This window comes from Amphiura filiformis, chromosome 20, assembly GCF_039555335.1.
Source record: "Amphiura filiformis chromosome 20, Afil_fr2py, whole genome shotgun sequence".
Lineage (NCBI taxonomy): Eukaryota > Metazoa > Echinodermata > Ophiuroidea > Amphilepidida > Amphiuridae > Amphiura > Amphiura filiformis.
In genome coordinates, this window is record NC_092647.1 from 7,275,708 (window position 1) to 7,296,780 (window position 21,073).

Genomic DNA, 21,073 nt, shown 5'->3' on the forward strand with positions numbered 1-21,073 from the left:
TTGTACTGGTGACGTCAGAGCCTTGACTCAGTTTTAATTATAGGCATTTGAGTTATTTGATGAACGAACTGTTTTTGTATATACGTGTACGCCACGGTACGTTCAGCTATAGTTTTCTTCTTTACAATGTAAAGTTGAACATAAGAAAAATGCATTTCAATTACACTTACCTTGTCGTTTTCAGTGAAGTACACATACGGTTTCCACGACCGCCCATTATTACTGTACGTGACATGAAATTTATCCACCCATATCCAACCCAGATCCATACTCAGATGACCATCCACAATTAAACCCGCAATCACCATCTGGCCATTGAAATGGATCTGTATCCATGGCTGTGAGTCACTTAAACTTGCCATCCAGAAGCTTTGGTTCAGGACTCGGGCATACTGTGGCATGTGAGCGTCATCTATGAAGCTTGATGCTGAGATTTGGTGGTCTTTTATTTCGTTATTGCCCATCCCTAAAGGCATGCTGCAACCACCTGCAATCAGAATAAATATTTGACATTGAGTAATACCATCAGCCAAGTTCACAACCAAGTTCCGGAATAGGTCTAAGATTAAGGCCAGTGGGCCTACTCCGACGTTTTTGCATGATTGTTTGGGTTCGACAAAAGCAGCGGCACTTTGTCCTCAACAAAACCGAGAGAAGAGGATCAAAGCCAAAGGTCTTTATTAATTGTGAGGAAAACCAACATCGTTTGTCGCATCTGTTGTTAAACCCACTCAGGTCTGAAAAATTGGTTGTTAAAGGGTATAAAGAGGGCGGGAACCTCTCCAGCTACCGATACTTTACGTTTGCCCATATAAATATACCCCAGCCTTTAATGAATTGCCTTTAGGTAACAGGAAGTAGAATTGAGTAGATACAAATTGCCAAAATCCATCTAAGCCTTTAAGGGCTGGGGTATGAACGTTTGGACAGTATTTATTTTGGGACATTAGAGCACATCAGACATATCGAATTGCATTCTGAATACGAAGAATGTCATTCTGATATCAAATAATTTTGATTTTTGAAATTTGCCATTTAAAACACATTTTATGGCAAATCATTAAAAATTGATATTTTTGATATTTAACAGTACTTGAAGTAAACTTTATAAATCTGATGATTTATACTTAAAGTGTATGTAGGTGGGATGAAAAGCCGACGATCAATTGAAAATTTGGACCTTTCGTATTGAAGATATGGATTTTTTCCAAAAACACCAAAAAAAGGTCTTTTTGGGAAAAAAATCCATATCTTCAATATGAAAGGTCAAAATTTTCAATTGACCGTCGGCTTTTCCTCCCTGCTACATACACTTTAAGAAGATATCATTAGATTTATATAATTTACTTCGAGGACTGTTATATATCAAAAATTTGAAAAATATCAAATTTTTATGATTTGTCATAAAATTTGTATTATATTGTGATTTTAAAAAAATGAAAATTATTTGATACCAGAAAGACATGCTTCGTATTCAGAATACAATTCGATAGGTCTGAGGTGCTCTCATGTCCCACAAAAAATACTGTCGAAACGCAATAAACGCTCATTTTGGATCCCTTAAGATGAAACGCATTTTAGGCAATAATGTCGGTTGTGATTTCACAAAACATTCAATGTCTAAATTGATTGAACTGATTTTTTTTAAATAGATTTTTGTAATAATAAATCTTTTCCGTTTATTTTAAGTTAAATTTGCGCATGTTTAGTTTATCAAGATTTGTTTCTCATTTTCTATTAATTGCATGATTGTTTTTTTATATATACTTTGTAATCTCCATTCCACTACACGCAATAAGTAAAAATTTAAGTCAACACATAATTCTCAATTTCGAAAAAACTTTAATCATTAGACAAAGTCAACAAAAACTACTCCTCATTCCAGAAAAATACAGCACTATTTTTTGGGGGTTATATATTAATATCATTATCAAGTTCTGGCAAATGAAACATAGCTCAATCCTAATCATTTATTTAGTCATATCTTGAGATAACAGAAAAAGTTCAACATTTTACCAATTTCTTGAAAAAAGAGCCAAAGACAATCGAGTTACAAAAATCACAAACTTGGATCAAGTCTAAGCATTCAAAATCAAATTGTGTATATGTGACCGTACAGCACGAATGAGCCGTAAATGTCCTCAATTGTATTCCGAGTTACAGTGTAAAATGGGCATGAAGGTCATATTCATAGGTATTTCAATTTGGTGCTACGTGTATCTCATTAAATGAGGTACACGTAGCACCAAATTGAGGTACCAATGAATACGACCTTCATGCCCATTTTACACTGTAACTCGGAATACAATTGAGGACATTTACGGCTCATTCGTGCTGTACGGTCACATATGCCATATGCCGATATTTTGCTCTAATTTTCATTTTTTGTGTGTGTTACTTTAATTTAATGGTATATAAGAATGAAACATGTCTTTTCCAAAATTTAGAATGCGTAAACTGAAATTAGTCTTAGTACACGTCACAGCATACGAAAAACACTCTAAAAACGCATGTTTTTGGCCCTTATTTCCCAAAAATTGGCTAAATATTAAAATTTATGTTTCATTTGGCAAAACAGGATATTTTTTTTATTCAATTCTGTATTTTTTTTGGAATTGGGGATTAAGGTCACGGCTATTTTAAGAAAATTAATGTTTACGAGTACTAATGTACAAGTATATTTGTTGTTAATTGCATTGTAAACAAGTTGTGATTCACAAGTAGTTACAATTCGGCGTAGAAGTAGTGATGTAACAGGATGAATTACTATAGCGACCGAGCAACAGTATTTCTGAATAATCCTGCACTCATCACCTGTGTATCTGTGCAATCACAGATTGAATACGATACCCCTCTTCTCGAAGACACTAATCATACAGGTGCAGTTGATCAGAATTAAGTCTTTATCCCTGTTATCGGGGTTATTTGGTAATCCATGCAATGCATAATACAGAAGCCTTGTTCAGACGGGGCCAAATCCTCGAGCATCAAAGTACTCGAGAATTGAGATTCCAAAGTCAATCCCCCAGTGTATTTTTCGTATAAATTTCGCCCAGGTCAGCTTTGGGATTACAACCGGAAGCTAACAGTGACTTCTTTAGGTAGCACGTTCAATTTGGTCCTATAGAACTATCGGTGCCCGGTCCCGGTCCCCAACTCAACACAAAAGTTGACAAACATGAGAGTCACCAAATCTTTCAAAGGCCCCTTTGCAATGATTTTTCATCAAATGCAAAATCGAGGACAAAATTTGGCCAAAGCAACCCCTTTTTTTTAGTTTTTAATGACCAGAATTTTAAACACCCCTTTTCAATGATTAGAATTTCAAACACCCCTTATCAATGACACTAAATATTGACATAAAATTTCTGGATTTTTTTCAAGTACCCCTTTTATCCAAATTTGGCGGACAGCGCAAATTAAATACCCCTATTTTGCTGATTTCAGCGTCAAATTTCAGGGACAGTGCAAATTAAATACCCTCTATTTTGCCAATTTCGCGGTCCTTGCTACTGGTAAAAAAATCCCCTTTTCAGCGCAATTTGATAACTCTCATGGTTGTCAACTTTTGTGTTGAGTTGGGGGGTTAGGTACCGATGACCCTTAACATCGCTCCCTGGAGATATAATAAATTGTATCAAGCATACTAATTAAGAGTTGCATAGTGTGTTTGTTTTTCATTTAAATAAAAACAAATGCACTGTACAAATATTCAGGGTACGATAATACCTCTTCGGGAACCGATAGCGCTATAGGACAAAAAAAATGTTGTGCCTTTGTGGCATACTGAATTAAACTCTTTAAAAATGTAAACATTCCATCATTCCAAGGTCATATATTCGAGAATTGCAAAATGACTTGTTCACACGAGTAGGCCGTAGCACTAGAGTCCTTGGGCTTCACATGAACAGTACCAAAATCCTCTAAATTTCTAGGGGATAAATTTGGGGACAAAACAAGAAATCAGGATTCCTAAATTGTTCACATGGTGTATTTCCCAACGTTTGTGCTCGAGCACCAGAGTGCTCAAGCAAATAGCTCTCCGTGGTTAGAGAAACAGCGTAACACCTGATGCATGTCGGTGATTATTCTGTTACATCACAACCTGTGAATATTATTGTGATCCCAAATTCCCAACGCGATTAAAGAAAACTGATGTAGCAAATACAATGCTTTTATGTGATACAGCAATCTCCATGGACCAACCTCACTACACAATTATTCTGTGTTCATATTTTTCAAATATATTTGAAGGTTTACAGTTTCCAATATTATTTCAACATTTTGAATAAAGAATAACAAAATTAAAATTTGACGGAAATCGTACATTGAGGCTTTAAGGACATCTCTGCCCACACACGTAAAATACAGTATTTGTTATCAAATCAAATATCAGATATAACTATTCCGCTTATTTTTGTGTTTTCTATAAGTCTACTCAAATAGTCAAAATGTAGTATCTACATGTAAATAAAAAAGACGATACTTTGTTTTAGCTTTGGTAGAAATATCTTCAATAAATCTGCTGTCAACGTTAATGCGGTATTTGCTGTAACTTAATAAAAGCAGATACAATGTTTTCACTTGGGAGGTCATGGTGATAAACTATACAAATGACGCGCTTGGGCTAATATCTGAACTAAGAGCTAACAAGGACAAGTACGCCATTTATGGTGACGGAGAAACTTCGTTAATAGCATGACGATATTAAAACAACCTACAGTTTTCCCAACTGGATTGTTAAATTATTAATGATTTTACATTTTTACTTGTTTGTTTTACTTTTAGACAATCAGAGTGCTTTTTTGACTCCAGGTGATTGCATCGATTGTAAGGTATGTCAGAAAGATTTTTTAAAATATATTTTAAAACAAAAATTCGGTTTTTTAAATGATAAATGTTCATTTTAAAATGAATTTGATAATTTGTTTTCAAACCTGATTTTTTAGCACAATCTTTACATGTGCCTCAACTTAACCTAATAAATTGGATTCAGTCAAATTGATTGTGTTTTAGAACAACAGAGCAAGGGTTACGAAATATCATGGTTTTCATCAATGCCCCTCGTCTTTTTTTTCATGGAGACATGAAGTACATAAATATGTTCATCACCTCATGACCTCCAAATTAAAATATCTCTACCTACAAAGTGCTTTTTAATCCATCTTAGTAACTGAGATATGTATTTCATAAGAAAACATAATGTATTCTATTCAAGTAGAACACTTGAAATAGAATACATAATCTTTTGTTATAGCATCTATTTACTGTGCTTAGCCAAGCACGCTAAAATAATCTCTTCCATAGTGGATGCTAACTAATTTAATACTATGTGGCTCATGTCTTGTTTGGAAAAGAGATTTCAACGGCTATGGGTCATTATATGTCAGGTTATAGGTCACCTGGTTGAGGTCAAATTTAGGAATCCATTTTGAATTACATGTGATAGCATTATGACGAGGCTCCAATTTTGATTTTTTGTGTGTCAAGTTTGCCTTTTACGCGATATAGGCACTCCATTAAAATGGCAGATGATGTGGATATTTCATATTTCTTGGGATGTAAATGGTGAGTATAATTTAGATTGCCTAGCTGAAATGTATTGGGACAAACAAAGGTAGGAAACAAAATCACAAAAGTGACATAGTGCACTTACGTCCACGGCGAATTCACCGTGACCCGCTTATTGAAGATTAAACCGATATATACAGTACTAAACCATTATATAGTAATCTATTGTCCAATGCAAATTTATTACCACCTGATAATATTGATCCAATGAGAGACCGAATTGTCCGCTACGGACGACTAATCCAATCGATAATGACTCTATTGACATGTACTAACGGAGCCCCACTGACCGAGTTTTGGGATATTTTTCACTGGTTTGCAGCTGTTTGCTGTCATTTACTCATCAAGGCGGAGTACCGTTATTATAAGGACTATGCCAATTATTTAAAGATTGACATGTAGAGAATAAGCCATAATTGATTGACAGAAAGTACTAAATTTGTACCTATGACGGTTTTATGACGCCAATCTTCAAAATACGATCAAAAATGGCTGCCCGGTGAAGTAAAATGTGCATTGGAATAACACGGCGAGTTTGAATAGGTGGTAGGATTTCTTTTTAATAAAAATGTATGTTCCCCCGTTATTAAAGCTTATACCGGGTTGAAGATTCAGATATTTGGAAAAGAATAAGTAATTGAAACAGAGAGAAAGTACTAAAATCATAGCTTTTATACTTTTTGATATATGATACCAACTAGTTCATCCCCAATAGCTACGATACAGCGCTACCAGTAGGGTTCAATTGCCTATTGTGAGGGGGACTGCTCTATAATCCGAAGGTTCTATAATCCGAAGGTTCTTTAGTCCGAAGGTTCGCTAGTCCGAACACGTGTTCATAGCATTCGTTAGTCCGAATTTTAAAAGAGGTTCTCTAGTCCGAAAAAAAATTGAAAAGAGGTTCTTTATTCCGACGGTTCTTTATTTCGAAGGTTCTATAGTCCGAATTTTAAAAACGGTTCTCTAGTCCGAATATGAAAATAGTCTCTATAGTCCGAATTTAAAAAAGGGTTCTATAGTCCGAATATAGAAATAGGCTCTATAGTCCGAATTTTAAAAAGGATTCTATAGTCCGAATATAGAAATAGGCTCTATAATCCGAATTCAAAAAAGGGTTCTCTAGTCCGAAATTGCAAAACGGTTCTATAGTCCGAAACGGATACCGTGTTCTTTAGTCCGAATCAGTAAAGAGGTTCTATAGTCCGAATTTTAAAAACATTAACATAACCCCTAGCTAGATAAGACTAAAGCATAGTTTATGGTGAACGAGATGACTCTACTGCTAAAAGGGCGTACACCACCAAATCACGATGTACTGTAGATGAATTCCAGTAAAAACAAAAATCTTTTTAGAGATATTTTGGCCTTTCTATGGAAAAAAGAGAGGCATGCTATATAGCTTAAATAAATATTTGAGACCTACACATGAACTTGGATCGCCAAAAAAGTTGCATAACACAATTTTTAAATAAAGTAGGCCCTCGGATTGAAAAAATGGCCAGAAACGGGTTTTCAGGGTAGAGAACGGGTCGAAAATGATGATGATTTAATCACAAGACTACCCGTACATTGAAATAGTTTACACCCGGTACCCCCAATCGCAAGATACAACTATACTTTAACTATTCTGTAACTAATTTGTTTAAATGACTAAAATTTGTCTAAATGAAAAAGCCGCAGCATTTACATGGCGGGATGGCGCTATGAAAATTTGAATCGAAAATGCCTGAATACATCGTAGAGTATTACTAGTATATAATATTATAATGGAATGAAAAACAGATAAAAATGAAGAAAATATCACCAGAATAAAGGTGAACGTCAATGTACGATACGGAAAATATCCAGAGAAACAACCATGTTGAACAGCAGCGGATTTTTATTTAACAATTGATGATTTGACACTGAAACAAATGATAAAAATAAAATTCGGAGTATAGAACCCGTTTACCAATTCGGACTAAAGAGCACGGTATCCGTTTCGGACTATAGAACCGTTTTGCAATTTCGGACTAGAGAACCTTTTTTCAAATTCGGATTAGAGAACCTATTTCTATATTCGGACTAGAGAACCTTTTTTTAAATTCGGACTATAGAGCCTATTTTCATATTCGGACTAGAGAACCGTTTTTAAAATTCGGATTAAAGAACCTCTTTTAATATTCGGATTAGGGAACCTTTTTTTAAATTCGAACTATAGAACCTTCGAAATAAAGAACCGTCGGAATAAAGAACCTTCGTAATAAAGAACCGTCGGATTAAAGAACCTTCGGACTAAAGAACCGTCGGAATAAAGAACCGTCGGACTATAGAGCTTCCACCATTATGACTGCCCCTGTGTTGTGTGCATACATGTAGTTAACAATAACTGCATGATGAAGTTTATAAAAAACTACCTACTCTGGTGGTATAAGTGCAATTTTTTTCAACATTACTGTCGTTTGGCTGTGGAAACCTTTTACCTATGGCTTAATTATGTTTTTTGGAAATAATGTCGCTAGTTAAAAATACAAAATATAGCTCAACATTGAAAATAGAAGTATTTTAACCAATTCGTTTTTGATAGGTATAGAGCACTGAAAATCACCAAGTTCATCAAGTCATAAAGAAATAACGAATCACTTATTCGTATTCAACATGTGTTATCCGTAAATACTAGTATCCTTCCAAAATGAGGTGAATTTTAAAAAGGGCATGGTGCTTGAATGTATATACAGGGTGTCCCAAAAAGAGGCCCCTCATTGCGCCCTCTTTTTCTCCTATTTCAGAAAAGTTGATCAAGTATATGTTGGTATGTAAAGGAGCCTTTACCCGTTAGCTTTAATAAACCAAAACAATTATTTCAATCAGCTCATAACCTTTGAAGATATGCCCTTTTAAAGAAATGTATCCGTTTTCACTGTGCCCACGGAGGAGGTTGGGCTACTTCAAAGATTGAAAGGTGCATATACCATGCATGAATATAAAACATTCTTCGATAATAACTTTATAACAACTTTATTTTAGGGAACGGGCTTTAAGGGTTATGGATTTTGTTAAGTGTCATTAATTTGGGCGAAATTGATGTGGGATTGGACTTCTTTTGCTATACTTGCAATTACCTATGTTTTTCTCGGTTATTTTATGCATTTTTGTTTTATTATGTTTCTTACTTACTTTATTGTTTCTTGCTTTCTTTTTATTGACAACGTAAGTCATTTATCTTTTTGGAATGAAAGTTAGCCCTGAAAAGGGCTGTTTAGTTTGTCTTTGGTTCTTTTGAAGTGAGTTTACTGTGCTGCTCTGCCCTCTACCTGGTTGTCTCCTTGATGAATACAGGTTTCAGCCCTAGTCCTCATTGCATCAATTGCATTGCGTACCATCATTGTGCGCCGGATACTTGCGAATGCAGCAGTAATACGGGGTTGCGAAGATGTTTAAAGCTAGCTAGTGATCCTCGCTTATAGTGAATGCTTTCCCAAGCCTAATGCTATTTATCTATCCATGTCATTAACCGTGTGTTTCGTTTAAATCTTTGATGTAGCTAAACCTCATCCGTGGACAGAGTGAAATACATTTCTTAAAGAGGGCGTATCTTCAAAAATTGTGAGCCGATTGAAATAATTGTTTTGGTTTATTAAGGGGGTACTACACCCATTGATTTTTTGTTGCATTTTTTTTGCATTTTGTGAAGAAATTACAAAAAAAATTGGACAAAGTGGTATGCAAAATGAAGGGGCAAATCTTCTCGTTTTATTGGTGGCATCGGTATCAATGTAGCTTATGCTTTTGAAGATAGAAGCCAAAAGGAGGTACATCACTGATGATTTAAATTCACTTCATTTTGGAAAGCTTACTATCAACGGATTTCGTTAAAATTTTGGATATGTGTTGCTAACACATTAGGGAAATAATGTTGATATGTAAAATGGGAATAAAAGGTCCCTGATTTCTTTTATGACTTCGTGAACTTGGTGCTCCACAACTATCAAAAAACGAACCGGTTAAAATGCTTCTATTTTCCATGTCGAGCTATATTTTGTATTTTGAACTTGCAACACTATGTCACTGAAACTTAATTAAGCTATAGGTAACAGGTTACCACAACCACACTACAGCAATGTTGAAAAAGATTGTATTTTTGTCACCTATACCACCATATTAGGTAGTTTTCCGTAAGCTTCATTTTTGTGATTTTGGTAACTATTTTATATTTATTGCCCAATCCAACTCAACTAGGCAATCTAAATTGTACTCACCATTTACATCCCAAGGTATTTTAGTATATCCACCTCACACATTTCCATTATATATCCAGTAACAGACAAAATATCAAAATTGATGCCTCATTATGACATGCATGATATCACAGACTATCACATGTATTCAAAATTGATGCCTGAATTTGACCTGAACCAATTGACCTATAACCTGACCTTTGATGACCTTATAGCCTTTTTTAATCTCTTTTCCTAACAACATATTATAGAAGATACATACATGACGTAGTATTAAATTGTCTATGTGGAAGAGATTATTTAGGCATATTTAATTTATTCAGTGTTATAATCAGTGAGTATATTTCTATAGATAGTATAACAAAGGATTTAATGTATTCTATTCATGTATTCTACTTGGACATGTTCAATAGAATAAATTATGGTTTGTTATGAAACACACATCTCAGTTACCAGGATACAGCAAACAAAAAAATATATAGGGCTAAAATGATTGTCTAAAATGGTTTAAAACCACTTTTTATGTAGGGATATTTTATAAGTTCAGGACATGAGATGATGAACATATTTATATACTTTATAAATTTGCAAAAAAAAAAGAAGATGGGTACTGATGAAAATCAGGGTATTAAATCGCCTTAAAGCTAACGATTTAAGGTTTCTTTACATACCAAAATACATTTGATAAATTTTTCAGAAATATGAGAAAAAGATGGCGCAATGAGGAGCCTCTTTTTTTGGACACCCTGTAGTAACTATAGTGACCGCGCAGCAGTAGTTCTGAATATAGTGTTATGCACTCATCACCTGTGTATCTGTGCAATCACAGATTGAACACGATACCCCTCTTCTCGAAGACACTAATCATACAGGTGCAAATGATCAGAATTAAGTCTTTATCCCTGTTATCGTGGTTATGTGATATTCCATGCAATGCACAATGCAGACAAAACAGCGTAACACCTGGTGCAGGTCGGTAATTATTCTGTTACATCTCTACCTGTGAATTGTGACCGCAAATTCCCAACGCCATTAATTTGAAAGAAAACTGATGTAGCAAATACAATGTTTTTGTATCACACAGCAATCTCCATGGACCAACTTCACAGGTGTTTAAGTCTGCTTAAATAGTCAAAATGTAGTATCTACATGTAAATAACATAGACGATCTCCATGGACCAACTTCACTACACAATTATTCTGTGATCATATTATATTTGAAGGTTTACAGTTTTCAGTTACTAAATTCTGATTAAAGGGCGAGCTATTCTTATCTTCTTGGCAAATTTGAACCCATTTTACAACCAGATTAAAAGATGTAAAAACCAGAGTTAAAAGGTTGTATTTTCTTGATGTAAATTCATAACCCATCGTATTTATACTTCGTCTGTTCTAATAAACACATAACCATGAAGAGAGACAATAATGTTTGCTGACATTTTAAAGCACCTACTTCTGGTTTACTCTAAAGGTAAATAACAATCGCTTAAGATGGGTCGGAGTCGTCAAGTCATATTTGTCCAGTTTGCGTAATAATGCTTAAATAATACTCTATATTTCTATCTGATCTATCGATCTGATAGGAAATGAGTGTAAGGAAGGTCTCATTTGATTTTCCATTATGTATTGCAGTTATATTGAGATGACAAATAATAGGCCAAACGAAAGCCCTAGTAAAAATCATGCATATGGGGTAAAATAAAACTCATTACAATGAGCTTTTTTTTGGATCTCACGTATACCAACACCTTTGGATGTGAGTGTGAGCTATATAAACATCTCAAAAAAAGTAACTACCCGCTTAAATAATGGCAATTATTCAAAAAGGGGCTATTGTATTACAAATCTGTAACATGCGTTGGAAGCAGAATATATTTCTGCGCAATTTGACACCTCATTTGATACGATAGCCTAGAAAACGATAAACACCGGTCAATTTAATGTAGTGAGGTCCAGATTTGAAAGTTGCACTTATATACAAATTTTTACAATACAAAAACACTCAGATATCATTTACACAGATTTCCTTCCATTACACTGAATACAAAATCAATACAATTTACTGCAACTTTCAAATCTTGGGTTGCATTGATTTAAATGTACGCTGTGACGTAAATATTTAGTCAATTGCTGCCAATGAGGTGTCAAAATGTGCAGAAATAAATTCTGTTTCCAAGGCATTTTACAGATTTGTAATACAACCACCCGTTTGTGAATAATGGTCATTATTTAAGGGGGGTTAGTTACTTTTTTTTGAGACACCGCTTCGACTCTCTTAATGATATCTCTGCCCACACACGTAAAATACAAATTAAATATCAGATATATTTATACTGCTTCTTTTTTTATTTATGATCAGGTGGTTTCTTTAAGTCTGCTTGAATAGTCAAAATGTTGTATCTACATGTAAATAACATAGAAATTTAGCTTTGGTAGAAATATCTTCAATCAATTTGCTCTCAACGTTAATGCGGTATTTGCTGTAACTTAATAAAAGCAGATTCAATGTTTTCACTTGGGAGGTCATGGTGATAAACTATACAAATGAAGCGCTTGGGCTAATATCTGAACTAAGAGCTAACAAGGACAAATACGCCATTTATGGTGACGGAGAAACTTCGTTAATAGCATGACGATATTAAAACAACCTACAGTTTTCCCAACTGGATTGTTAAATTATTAATGATTTTACATTTTTACACGTTTGTGTTAGACAATTAGAGTGCTTTTTGACTCCAGGTGAGTGCATCGATTACACAAAATAACCTTGAAAAAAATATAAATAAATAGGATTTTGTAAGGTATGTGACAGATTTTGTGTTTTATAATATATTTTTTAATGAGAAATTTTCATTTTAAAATGAATTTGGTAATTTGTTTTCAAACCCGATTTGTTAGCATATTTACAATGTTAACACATGCCGCAACTTAACCTAATTTGGATTCAGTCAAATTTATAGGACAACGGAGCAAGTTTGAACACCACACTTACGGTTACGAAATATCATGGTTTTCATCAATGCCCCTCGTCTTTTTCTTGCAGATAAATACATAAAATATGTTCATCACCTCATGACCTCCAAATTAAAATATCTCTACTTACAAAGTGCTTGTAAACCATCTTAGTAACTGAGATATGTGTTTCATAAGAAAACATAATGTAGAACACTTGTAAATAAATAGAATACATAATCTTTCGTTATCGCATCTATTTACTGTGCTTAGCCAAGCACGCTAAAATAATCTCTTCCACAGTGGATGCTAACTAATTTAATACTATTGGCTCATGTCTTGTTTGGAAAAGAGATGTCAAAGGCTATAGGTCACCATATGTCAGGTTATAGCTCACTTGGTTGAGGTCAAATTTAGGCATCCATTTTGAACAACATGTGATAGCATAATGAAGCTCAATTTTTTTTTTTGCCTAGTTTGTCTTTTACTCGATATAGGCACTCCATTAAAATGGCATATGATATGGATATTTCATATTTCTGGGGATTTAATGGTGAGTATAATTTAGATTGCCTAGCTGAAATGTATCGGACAAACAAAGGTAGGAACCAAAATCACAAAAGTGAAGTTTATGAAAAACTATATACTTACTCTGCTCTGGTGGTATATGGGACGAAAAATGCAATTTTTTCAACATTACTGTAGTTTGGCTGTGGAAACTTTTTACCTATGGCTTAATTATGTTTAGGAAAATAATGTCGCTACTTAAAAATACAAAATATAGCTCAACATTGAAAATGGAAGTATTTTAACCAATTCATTTTTTGATAGGTGTAGAGCACTGCAAATCATTCGTATTCATCCATGTTTCTCTAATGTGTTATTGGTAGGTAGTAATCCTAATTTGAAAAGGTCATGGTGCTTGAATGTAGTAAAATTCAAACACTACAGTAACCAAGTAAAACTATAAAAAGAACTATTATTACAGAGAGAGAGAGTACAAACCCGTTTTTCTTTTGGTCGCTACTCGCTACTATTTGGGATGAGTTCTTACCGTGAATTGACGCTTGAATGATGTCGGTTTCGCCTGGAAATTGAACACAAAATATTAACATTTATTATTGCAGAATTGTAAGGCAAGGGTCGGATACAATATGGGATACAACAGCAAAACAAAATCAACAGCTACAACAACAACATACACTGACAGCGCAATTTTAATTTCAAAATTTTAAGACAATTTATAAAACTTTAATATTAAAGGTGCGTGAGCATGTTTCTGCCTAAAAGGCCTGGCGGCCCGAAACGGACACGATAATAAAAATTAAAACAATAGAAATTCTTTTTTTGATCTAGTGAAACAAACAAACAAACAAATGTCACACCAACAAAAACACCTAGCTCTTATACGGGTTTCAGGTTAAAGTCGCTGTCATAATCTTTTTTGGCCTTACCGTAAAGCAGAAGCTGTATTTCTTCATTTCCCCCTGTGTGTGTTAGAGAGAGGAAAACAAAAAACTCATTTAATTAGTAAGTAATGATATCAGACTTCCATACTAGACCTTTCACCGTAATTACCTACCTATAAAAGTGTAGTACTAACTCATCTTCACCTTTATCATTAAAAAGTTAAAAATAGCAGAAGGAATACTCAAGCCTTTCCTAAATGGACCAATTAATTACACACGTTTAATATTGTTTGCACTTCTCACATGTGTGTTTGTGGTAATAAAAAAGTACTATTTGCCGTTTGTAACAAATAAAAAATAGACTGATGGTGTGTGGGGGTGTGGGGGTTGTTTGGTGGGGGTAGGGGTGCGTGTGTGTGGGGTGGGGTGCTATTAATGCGAGGACTTGAAGATTACAACATACCAACATGGCCAATATAACAATGACCTCGCATTATGCTTCGTTTGAAATGCGTCAGAAATTGTAGGTGCGCTGGTGCGGTGCGGCTAAATGTACGTTCCAAATTCAAGGGACCTTAATAATGTGAATTTGTGCTGCCAAGAGAATGTTACATATCATCAGCGAGCATCCAGGGACGTTGTATATAGGACACAGGGCTCCTTTTTACTCGTAGTGAAAATTTTGAAAAATCCCGGTAAAAAAGAAAAATGCCAAAAAACTGTGAGCCTTTGTCGGGGTGCACAAACATGTGTATAATCTGAGACAGAACTAAAAATACCTTGATTAGCTAGTAGCGTGTAAAGGAAGGTCAGAAACTGGTGCCGATCGGAGAAAAGGAATACCAGAAAATGGCGAAAAATTACTAGTACTTTTACAAGGCAATAAACAACTCTTCTAGGCTTCAAGGTGCTTTCAGAAAAGAAAGTTTCCTATTACTAATACCTAAACCTTTGAGACGGGTTGTATATTTGAAAGTGCAAATTTAACCATAAGGTACGCTGTTTTACCACCGCGTTCTGGAACTCAATCATCACGACACTCGTAAACAACCCCTGCCCAAATTAGATTGACAGATGATGACGTCAGACGCAAAATAGTCTTTTTGATTCGGTCTTCGATTATAATATTTCCTCACCAGTAACAGGTTTTTTGCAGAAATAGGTGATAAGAAAGATACATCTCAAATCGTTCCATTTGCCATCGTCAGCGTCTGCTGTTGCCAATAATTCAGCACAGTTTTCTTCAGGTGGTACGTTATTGGGCTGACCAAGTCTCCAATTGGTATAATTACTCTGAAAGAGAAGAAAACAAGTATTATTTTTGATTCAATTCGAGAACACAGTTTGTGTTATGATAATTTTCCAATTATTCTATTGCTGCACATAGGGCGAGTTAGCGCAGCGGTAGTTCCCTCGCTTTGCACCACTGAGGTCCCGGGTTCAAGGCCAAGGACTCATGTGTACTTGGTTTATCCCGATTCCATGCATGATGCAGTCATGTCTACAGTAGAATTCATCTCGACCTTTGCAGGACTTAACCCCATTAAAAGCTATTAAACCAAGATAACACTCATTGAAACAGCTCAACTGATTAAATCGGATCTTCTCTGGTTGTGCACAAGTGACTGTTTTCATGTGCGATATCGCAATAAAGCTGGTATTCATAGCTTCAGTTGGGTAACCGATTATAAAGGAAACGAAAGGAAACAATGTTATGTGTGGCTTTGTTCACGAAATCAGACAATGGCGTGCTTTTTGTAAACCAGCATTCTTGAAAATGAGCAACATAATGATTTTTGACTTAACACGGTTTGGAAATAATTTCTTCATATTTTTGGTGTTATCTGTCGTTTACATGTCCTTCCTAAAACACAAAAGTACGACCCTCTCCAAACACCTAAATTAGCTAAAAATTTAGGACATGTTACAAAACTATATTGTCTAGAATTTTAGAAGAGTACTTTTAATATTGGCCGGTTATTTTTCACACAGCGACGTTAACTAGGCAATGTACTATTACCTATAACATTAACTAAAACACCAAAGTACGAATATTTCCAAACATCTAAATTAGCTAAAAATTTAGGACATGTTAAAAACTATATTTTCTAGAACTTTAGAAGAGTACTTTTAATATTGGCCGGTTATTTTTCACACAGCGACGTTAACTAGTCATATCCCCATACTGTTAACGTAGGGCTATTTGTAAAGGTCACGCGTCAATGGGAAAGAGCACTGTGTATTGTGTATAGGAAAACGGACAGTAACTGCAGTATGGCTCGCTCTCGCAGGTTTTCTCTGGGATCTCCGATTTCCTCTTGCTTTCAAAAATCGGTGATTAGTTGTTTGGTTAACAAAAAAACCAATGGAATTTGGGGAGCTGCACAGATAAATGGTGGATGTTACAATCTAAGTGCGGATAGGTTTGCGCTATTCCGACTGCCTAGTTGATGCGATCTGATTGTGATAATTTACCATGGCAGCGAAATTACAGCGCTTTGAACACTCTGTGATTTGTGGTAAGGCGCTATATAAATACCGAAATTTATTTATTTATTATTATTTAACATCATGTTATAATTCTCGTTGACAAGTTGACAAGAAAATGAGAAAGATGGCTCCATTGTAGCAGTATAGTAATGATGCTGATGATGATGATGATGATGATGATGATGATGATGATGATGATGATGATGATGATGATGATGACAATGATGTTGGGAGATGATGAGAAAGATATCATATAGTTCTTACTGGCGATCCATCTAACCACTTGAAGTTTCCTTCTTCTTCTCGATCTGTAAACCCAATCCAATAGTTAACTCCTTCAACGGCGAGATCTGAAAGTAAAGAGTGAAATTTTGGTTAGCCGACACGCTGCTACCCCTCACGTTGCTAGTTCGACAACACACAATTTCATAATCATACTTACAACAAATCTTATTTTCTTGAATATTACTCATGGTCGGTACCAATTATTATACTGTCTGATATAACCAAATTTTGTGCTTATGTGCCCATTCTCATTACATTAAATTGACCGGTGTTTTATTTTTCTGGGCTATCGTATCAAATGAGGTGTTGCGTCCAACGCATTTTACAGAATTGTAATACAATAGCCCGTTTTTGAATAATGGCCATTATTTAAAAAAAGGAGGAGGGGGGATAATTACTTTTTTGAGATGTTTATAATTGTCTACATTCGATTTAAACACAAAGGTGGATATGTATACGATAATAAGCTTGGTACAATCATGACGATATACTTATGGAAATTAGAATTTATTACTCTATCACTGAGCGAAAAGCGGTTGACCAATGAGGTTGTGATGCCTTTCCCAACGCTACAGAAGCGCTCTACATCAAAAACCAATCGCTGTCGCTCTGCGATGTAGAGCAATTTAGCTATTGATGTTGTGATTGCAGACAAGTTTTGCCCCCCTTTTTATCTCATGATTTTTAGTTTCTGAATTGATAAATACATTGGACGATATAGAGTTTTTTTCTGTTTTACCTCATTTAGCTTCATTTTTTCGGACCGAAATTTAAAGATCATGTATCTAAAACATTAGGGGGGAGGGAAACAAAAATACATCGTTAGGAAACCGACATTATTCCTTTAAGTACTTCCGTGAAGAGTTAATAAACCAGACGTCTTTTATTTAGACTGACGAGCTGTAGCTATTTCTGACTCTGACTTAAATGCCTTAATTAAAAACAAAGAACTCGATTTAGGTATGTTTGTGGCTGGGCTTATTTTTGTGCCAATATAGTCACATTCAGGCGTGCATAAACACACGCCACTGCAAGTGGCAGGCCTTTTAAATGTGAATTCCTTAGACAATCACGGATATGATGAGATATCTTGTCAAAAATGTGTGTTAACATTGCTATTATGTTCTTGATTTTGGTTTTCAAGTTTCAACTTTAATCTCAATTCTCAAATAGGTTTACAGATTTGAAATTTACACTCCCTATGAGGGATAATCAAGTTCATGTCTTCCATAGTGTGTGTATATTGACATAGATACTACAGGGAATCAAAGACCGTTTTCATCAATGATGTAGTCAAAAAGTATGCAAATATCGTTTTGGTATGCAAAGCTGCTTTACCAACAATGTTAACTTCCCGTGATCATAATGATTATGATAATTAAGATGAAAATTTTATTGCGTATGATTTGTATATTTGCATATCATTTTTGAGTGAATATTTAAATATTCAATGTAATGTGGGCGAGACAAGCAGTGTTGATTGAAGCTCAGTCAGGTAAACATGATGCGTAGACCTAAATCACAACCCACTGAATATGCATCTACAATTAATATTGATCTACAAAATATAGTATTAGCCTGTAATTTAATACGATATTCCACTACTATCAATCATATTTTCAAGCATCTCACTCATTACCCATTTACCGACTATCTCATCTTCCCCTCATCTTTCTCACCACATCTCTTTTTTTGTCATGTTATAGTGCTTCCAAATTTGGAGAAGAACCAAAGTCACAAGTTGTAATCTGATACTTCACACTAAGACAAGGAGCTTAGGACATATTAATAAATTATCTGAATGCCATTTCGAACCTTTTTTGGTTCTCCAAATAGCTCAAAGTGTTTACGAACCTTCAGGATTGAATAAGGAAGTTCCCCTTAGAAACGTCTAATGCAAAAGGGGTTCTTGAACATCTAAGAACGTTTACAGGGCTAATAAAGCTTCTTTCTTTGTTTTATTTCTGCTTTAAGGGTAGATGCGGTATTGCTGGTCGAAGCAGCCAAAAATCGATTTTTATTGTCTGAATTAATATATTATTGAAAAATAACACTTTGATGTTTTGCAAAAGTTCATTCTACAAATCATATACTTTGAAAACTTGCTTAATTTATTGTTGTTAATAAGTTATGTACATTTTACAAAAGTGTTGTTGTTTCAGCCCTCTTTACAACATAACTCAAGAACCACTGGACCTATAAAAGCATTTCTGTGATATTTGAATTGTTCTACACGCTCGCAAGGAAATGAGCAATGCAATTTTTGCCGAAGCTCACTACCATTTGCAAGATGTTGTGAACTACCAAATCGCAACACTTTAAAATAGTGTATTACCTTAAGCTGGGACACTCAAACAGTTGAAAACACAATTAATCATCTGTTCTTCCTTGCGGCCCAGGGATCAATAGAACATTTACATAACATAATTATGAAGATTTTAAAAATACTACATACATTCAAACACACAATATTAAAATTGCAAATTTAGATAAATACAATGCTTACAAAATAATCAAATTACAATGCAACTTAACAACATGGAAGTACATAGAAGTCAATCTTGGAAGAATATAAAGAGCTTGATAAATTGTATTCATGTGGTATACAGATAGCCATTCCCTGATTCTTTACAACATACCAATGTATTTAGAAACTGTTAAACAAGTTTGATTAATTTGTGCTTCCCATTTTAGATTTTGGTCGAGAATGACTCCTAGGTATTTACATTGATTGACATTTTCAAGTTGCTCCCTATTTATGTAAAGACTTAGCTCATCAACCCTGCGTTATATTAATTTGTACAAAAAAACACGGCTTTTGTCTTTTTACATTTTTAGCATTCAAGGTCATTTTGTTCATTAAGATGCACATTGATCTCATTTATTTCTTTTGATTAGCGAAAAAACGGCAGTCGTAAGCATAAAGTATGATTTTGGTATCACTGGACACAGTTAGAGGCAGATCATTGATATACATCGTGAATAAAAGTGGGCTTAAAATTGTACCTTCTAAATGAGTTTCATAGAATCAGAAAAGTTAATCTTCAGAGTGCCCTAAGATCCTTCTATGGGTCTTGTAAGAACCATCAAGGGTTCACATGAGAGGACTAAACATTATTTCCTTGGTTCTTTCTTTTCTAAGAGTGTATAGTACTTACATAGCAAAAAATCGGTCTCATCCTGACCAAGCACACTTGTTAGATGTCCTCCGAGTTTCTCGCATGAAGCTTCAGATTCGTCAAAATTTTTCTTCTCTGATTCGAGAAAGTATAAATGATCGCGCCAATAATGCCAGTTACTGGGACATCCACCTGTTGTAAAAACACACAGACAAAAGGAAAAGCATCGTAAAATAAGGAAAATTAAAATGAAATAAAAACACACACACAAAAAAAAAACCACACCACAAAACAAAACAAAACAAGACAAGACAAGACAAGACAAAAAAAAACAAGACAAAACAAAACAAGAAAAGAAAAGAAAAAAAAAAAAAAAACTTAAAACTTAATGTTATTTAATACTTCAAATTCAGGTTGAAATTAAAATAAGTACGAGTGGGCGCAAGAGAGAGAAGGAGAGGATGACATATAAACGATGACTTTTAAAGTATCAACATATATTTGAGGCACTCTCGATTTATTTATTTAAACTAAAGATTCATTTCACGTATTCCAAACAATATCATCTTTTGAAATTGGATCTCATGTTATACAGCACTATTAATAAAATAACCTATTTCCCGTCCGAGACGACAATTGATCAAACTAACGTTTTGTGTTTTAACCACGTTTACTTGCTTGTTGCTCGATCAAATTCATATTAATATGAACTTGAAAATGAAGTGACTAGTATTAATGCAAATATTGACACTTTTGAAGTGGAGCATAGCAGCATAACTTATTTCAATCTTATATTCAAGTGTTAACTTCACCAGTTCGTATCATTACACAGTCACTTCGCGTATAAGAAGCGTCATGATTGTTAAAGGGCATACATATTGCTCGGACATCATCATATCATAGGCAAGCTAATTATTATGAGGACAATGAAAATGACTCTTTTTTTAGAAAATAAGTCGTTTAAAATTGATATTCTGCAAAAATGTAATTATATGCATGCAGTATTTTTAAACACTTTGCACTTTAATAC

At 34.5% G+C, this 21,073-nt stretch overlaps 1 protein-coding gene across 1 annotated transcript in view; it reads right to left on the bottom strand.

The window, feature by feature from the left end:
- Positions 1-20,742, bottom strand: part of LOC140142930 (uncharacterized) — a 67,469-nt gene extending 46,727 nt beyond the window's left edge. Inside the window, exons 1-7 of the mRNA XM_072164957.1 lie at positions 20,718-20,742; positions 20,083-20,235; positions 16,904-16,989; positions 15,286-15,442; positions 14,195-14,227; positions 13,795-13,827; positions 171-487 (exon numbers count right to left, since the gene is read on the bottom strand). Coding sequence (XP_072021058.1) covers positions 171-487; positions 13,795-13,827; positions 14,195-14,227; positions 15,286-15,442; positions 16,904-16,989; positions 20,083-20,235; positions 20,718-20,742 — 804 coding nt within the window. The remainder of the gene's footprint in view (positions 1-170; positions 488-13,794; positions 13,828-14,194; positions 14,228-15,285; positions 15,443-16,903; positions 16,990-20,082; positions 20,236-20,717) is intronic.
- Positions 20,743-21,073: the final 331 nt, after the last annotated feature.